The sequence below is a fragment of the Dendropsophus ebraccatus genome, chromosome 5 (genome assembly GCF_027789765.1).
Source record: "Dendropsophus ebraccatus isolate aDenEbr1 chromosome 5, aDenEbr1.pat, whole genome shotgun sequence".
Classification (NCBI taxonomy): domain Eukaryota; kingdom Metazoa; phylum Chordata; class Amphibia; order Anura; family Hylidae; genus Dendropsophus; species Dendropsophus ebraccatus.
The window spans coordinates 105532694-105538693 of record NC_091458.1 but is presented as its reverse complement, the minus strand read 5'-3'; the positions used below and the strand labels follow the sequence as shown (position 1 = coordinate 105538693).

General features: G+C 41.7%; 1 protein-coding gene across 3 annotated transcripts in view; it reads right to left on the bottom strand.

Annotated features, from left to right (window-relative positions):
* Window positions 1–2158: 2158 nt before the first annotated feature.
* Window positions 2159–6000, bottom strand: part of PRRG1 (proline rich and Gla domain 1) — a 29041-nt gene continuing 25199 nt past the window's right edge. For all 3 annotated transcript variants that reach the window (XM_069970910.1, XM_069970907.1, XM_069970906.1), the window contains one exon: window positions 2159–3057. In XM_069970910.1, coding sequence (XP_069827011.1) covers window positions 2554–3057 — 504 coding nt within the window. In that variant the 3' untranslated portion in view covers window positions 2159–2553. The remainder of the gene's footprint in view (window positions 3058–6000) is intronic.

Sequence of the window (6000 nt, the reverse complement as noted above, 5' to 3'; positions counted from 1 at the left end):
ACTTGCATGCTCAGGGTGGGATGTTAGGGGAATCGGAAACGATGGATGCTTAGGGAACACTGACATGAAATGTATGGTCAGCTTAGGACCTTGCTATACTTCTAGTCACGACTAAGGACTTCCTAGTGAGGTAGATGCAGGTCACTGGATGTAGAACTCACATTTCCTATCCCAGCCATAAAAGGAATCTTATTGGATGAGTTACACAGAGAAAGTGAATGGACACAGATAGGACTGAGCAGGTCACTAAAAAGAAAGGTTCAACTCAGTTCTGTTGCCAACTCTAAAAACAGCCAAACTATAGTATCGTAATGGGCAGCTAGCTTTTATTGAGGGTCATTGTTCTGCTATATCTGTTGTGAAATCAACCAGAACGACCATTAATGCTGGGTAAAAATAGCGAATAATACCAAGTGAGCCTCCTTTCATAATCTCATGCAGAAACTTTTACTTTAAGTTACCCCCCTCTTTTTATATTCATCACATCTGACATAATAAATAGATTTCAATGCATAACCTACATATTATATGGCTATGGACTGCTACAGCCATGCAGTGTAAGATTTGGAGTGACGTTGCAGAACAAGAGAACTCCTTTATAAACTGGCCTGTATCTTTACCATTGAGGACCAAAGGGAGAAGGCTTGCTAGGTACAGACCACTTTTTTATTAGTGGAAGATTTCATTTTAAAGCAAGTTGTTGAGAGACGTGCGAAGGAGGTAGTGTGGCACTATTAGTGTACACTTCCAATATGAGCTGTCCATGGCGCACGGCGGTCTCAGGACACGTATATACCATTGGTATAGTTTATTGGCATAATAGCCAACGCGTTTCTAGGCTACATAGCCTCTTTCTAAAGCCAAAAATAATATGCATCTTATGCTACACTAATAGTGCCACACTACCTCCTTCGCACGTCTCTCAATGTTCTAAAACCATCGACTTGAGGCATCTTGTCCTGGTCTCCTGGAGCGGCAACATTGAGGCTCATTTACCATTCATGTAACTTTAGGTGTTGTGCTCTTAGCGCAACCCTACCAGGTGAGCACAATCCGCACCATTTCTAATTTATTACACTTTGTGAAACAGATTCACCCAGGGAGCACCTATTTTATATGTTTCCAGCTTTTCTCTACATTGACAACATTACTGTCATTTAAAAAAATGTCAATGTCAAAATGGCAATGTGCTTCACCTCCAGGCCCAATGCTCGCTTCAACTCACTACAGGAGACAAGCTGGATTAGTCTATTGATCAAGCACCAAGCTGAGAAAGGAAGCAGACAACAGTGCACTTCTCCTAGCTAGATAGACAGACAAAGACAGATCGATCAGTGGGACCAACCAAAACTTGTCATGACATGCCAAAAGTTTTTTTAAAATAACAGTTATGTTTTGGAGTGCGTTCACACGTACAGGATCCGCAGCAGATTTAACAGCTGATCCACAGCAGATTAGATTTAAAGCAAACCTGCTACTTCAAATCTGCTGCAGATTCTGTATGTGTGAACGAACCCTTAGGGTGCTAACACACACGACCGATGCGCAGCAGATCTGATGGTGCAGATTTCATGCTGTGTTAAGTTATCTACATCAAATCTTCTGCGTTTCCTCTGCGTATCGCTGCAGAAAATTCACTGCAATACAGTGTGTGTGAAGCTACCCTTAGGGTGCAGATTTGATGGCGCAGATTTGAAGTTGCTGATTTGCTTTGGTCTAACCTGGTCCATCAAACCTACTGCAGATCTGCTGTGGGTACTGTAAGTTTGAACGCACCCTTAAAGAGGTTCTTATTTCAGACAACCCCTTTTAAATAAAAGTTGCTGGGAGAACCTGCAGGTTTTTAACACATTGACAGAAGAACAAAACTTATTAACATCTGCAGATTTTCTTTAATGTACTGTAAGTGTAAATAATCATAGAATTCTTTTTAGCAAAGCAAAAAACTAAACTAAAATATATAGCATATTATATATCAACTTGAACTCTCTTGTTCTGCGTAAGAATCCGTAATACACAATCTGTAATACTGTAATACACATCCAAGTAATTCAAACAAAATATACCTTTTACTCTGTAGGCAAGAGTGTGACCTGAGGCATTTCCTAAATATGTTGCACTTTTAAACAAAAACAAACACAAAAGTTAGGCAAAAATATAAAAATAAAAAAAATCACACTTTATTCAAAAATCATAAAAATGCACTGAGAGGTTAATAGTGGTTAAACTGCAATACCAGCATCACCCACAAGGAACAGAATAAGTGCAAAACTGGAAAATACAAGAAATTAGCTCATATCCTAAGATTATTTTAGTTTAAAAGAATACAGTGCAAAAGATTTTTCCATTGCCAGTATTAAAATTGCAGTGTTGAGCATCTGAAGTGTCTAATCCTTTTTTGCCGCATTGCTTGCACACTCATGTCCTCTAAATAAAATCTGTCAGAAAAGTCATGTTTTGTACAAAAGCAAATAATACTGTGCTTACAAATTCTTCATCTACAGTAAAAAAAAAATGAAATAAAAAAAGTAGGTGTGCTAATAAACTTCAATGTTACTTCCCACTGGCGACTTCACGGGGTATTGTGACTACAGAGGCACATGTGGCTATTTCTTCATATTGTGGGGGAGGCTCTGTTGGGTTCTGCTGTGGCTCAATCACTCTGACAGCCCTCTCTCCAGTAGCTTCCTCATAAGAGGGGGGAGGGTCACCGTTTGAAAATCCCGCTGACAATGTATCTGAACGTACATCATAATCCAGGAATCCACGAGGATGCCCAGCCCTGTCAAATGCTTCCTCCACCGTACACAGTACATTGGAATGCTGCTGGCCGCCAGCACCAGGGTCACTTCCCTCCTCTGTAGTGTTTTCTCTCACTCCTCTGGGTGCATAAGCAGTCCGACGACGTGCCTTCTTTTTGAAAACACACCTCCACACCAACAGGAGCACCAAAAGAACAACAAAAAATACAGTGATCAAAGGGAAGGCAAGATAGAATGGATACCAACTGCTGTCTGTGTCTCCGTGTCCACTGGTATATTCTTTCCAAAACTCTTTCTAGAAAGGAAAAAAAAAAAAAAAAAAAAAAAAAAAAAAAGGAGGGGCTTAAAAGGTCATGTACTGATTAAAAATAGTGTTAAACAAATAAATAAATCTTATTTATTCCCCCAGTGTCTCAAACACAGTTCAGCTTTGTCAATGATTTAGCATTAAGGCCATGTTCATACATAGTAAAATAATACCAAAATACAGCCATCATGTGTGAAAAACAATGCGTAAATATTGAAAATGTTCATTATTTCTGGCTGTTTTTCTATATTGTGTGTGCACTTATGGCCAATTCCCTATACACTTTAAGGCCATGTTCACATGGCATAAGAGACCGGCCGATTCGTGACCCGACCAGGTCACGGAGCAGCCAGTCTCTGCAAAGATCATCCCGGCCGATAGAGTTCTGATGCAGGCGCATCTGTGCGCCCGCATCAGAACTTCTCATAGCACACTATGAAGCAAGCAGCTGGAGCTGCTCGCTCCATAGTGTGCACTGACAGGGTTTTCTACAGCCGCTATTCACTGACATGTCAGTTCTTTGCGGCGTCACAAGGGGTCCCGGCCGGAGCCTATACTATGTGTATACGCTCCGGCCGGGATCCCATAGATACCCAGCCAATGTCTTTTTTTCGTATTTATACGGCCGTTGTTGCAAATTGTAACAACGGCCATCTAAATATGAAAAAATAAGTTGTGTGAACATAGCCTTATAGAGCACATTACTACATTAAAAATAGGAAAGCATTTTACTTTTATTTCCTATGTGTGAACATGGCCTAAAGCTGGATTTTGGAGTTTTCTACTGAACTTGTTCCTGCTTAACGTAAAGCTCCACCATCAAACAATCATAATGATATCAGTAAAACCAACATCATGGGGGGAGATTTATTAAAGGGTGTAAAATAGACACTGGTGTAAACTGCCTACAGCAACCAACAGCTCAGCTTTCAGCTTTGGTAAAATCAAGGCTAAGCTGTGATTGGTTGCTGTGGGCAGTTTACACCAGTCTATATTCAACACCCTTTAATAAATCTGGGCCATTGTCTTTTGCTCTAATACACTGGCAATGTTCAATTCCATGTGATTTCCCTTTAGACAAATTAGCAAAGCACTGGCAGTTTTTGGACCTATATACACACAGCACAACCTCCATTCTGCACCTGGCAAAATATATATATTACACACACACACACACACACACACACAGTAAAACCTTGGATTACGAGCATAATTTGCTCTAGGAACATTCTTGTAATCCAAATCACTAATAAGCAAATTTAAAAGAAATAACTGAAATGCAGACGAATCGTTCCACAACCCAAAAATATGGTAGGTACGGTGTGCTGCAACTTTTTATTTATCTTTCTATCTATCACACATATTGCATAAGTAGTGTGTGTATATAACCACAAGGTGGTGCTCTAGTGAAAAGAAGCTTGTATGCCAGCTAGGCCACTCATTTCTGTCATTCTCTCAAAAAGTGGGAAAAGAAAGAAAAGTAAAAGCAAAAATACTCAGTTTTCTGCTTGTATGTCTGTGTCTCTTGGTGCTTTAAGAAAACTGACAAAAAGGCTAATAAATAGACTCGCTTGAGGAAAAAATGGGCTTAAAGGGAACCTGTCACCCCCCGTGCCGGGGTGACAGGCTCCCGACCCCCCGTTAGAGACCCCTATACTTACCTCATCGCGCCGGGTCCCGCTTCTGAAGATGGTCGGGTCCCGGAGATCTCAGCCGCCGCAGCCCGGTGCGCGCGCTGAGAGATGAGTCCAACGCTCATAGAGAATGACGGAGCGCTGGACTCTCCCGTCATTCTCTATGGGTGTTGGACTCATCTCTCAGCGCGCGCACCGGGCTGCGGCGGCTGAGGTCTCCGGGACCCGACCATCTTCAGAAGCGGGACCCGGCGCGATGAGGTAAGTATAGGGGTCTCTAACGGGGGGTCGGGAGCCTGTCACCCCGGCACGGGGGGTGACAGGTTCCCTTTAAAGTGTACCTGACATCATAAAAAAAAAAAACAGATCAGGAGAACAAGCAGGAGAGGGCTGCACTGAGCAGGGCGGTCCGGTCTCTGCTCTGTATCAGGGTGTAAAAAAAAAGAGAAGTCCGGTTTATAGACTTGCATTAGGAGCCCAACTTGTCACACGACACAAAGATAATGCTTTCTTCAGCTCGTTCTCTCAATGGGTATAGCTCAGAACACTCAGACCTGGACTGGTCAAAAGTTTGACATGTCAAAAGTTTTTTGTGACTGCAGGTACACTTTTAAACTAGAGATAAGCGGTATTTACAGTAAAGCACTTTACTAGGCTTGGCGGTCAACTTGTCAGCCTGCTGCCTTTAAACTACTGCTCTGGGTGCCTGAAAAAGCTGGATCCAGTCATGAAAAACGTCAACCAGAGAGGAGCGGCAAGGAGTTCAAAGGCATCCAGCAGACAAGCCAACCACTGAGCCTAGCGAAGAGCTTTGCTTCGCTAGTACTTAAAAAGGGACCAAACACCCAGTAAACTTAAGTAGATTATACAATCATAGTGTATACAACTCTGATTCTATATCTGCAATTTTTATCTCCCTATGTTCTTGCATTCCTTTGCTATAAGACCACAAATGAAGGAGTCTAAGTAATCCTCTCCACTATATTCCTTCAGCTTAGTAGTCCTCTTTATGCATCAACATGCCCAATTTGTCGGCTTAGGAGTAGAAAGCTACACATTGATTTGGAATCCTTTATCCTACTTACAGATGACTTTAGTGTTTTGAGGAGGGTGGGTTGGAGATGACAGAGTCCCTTTAAATTCACACATCCCTACTTAAAAACTATGAAACTGAGCAAAAGCTAGTTGATGTTCCCCAATGAGCTCTTATTACACAGTTGGGAAAACATTATAGAACCAATCCTAGTACGAAACATAGTCTTCATTTAGAATGTTAAAAATTAGTAAAGGCGGCAAT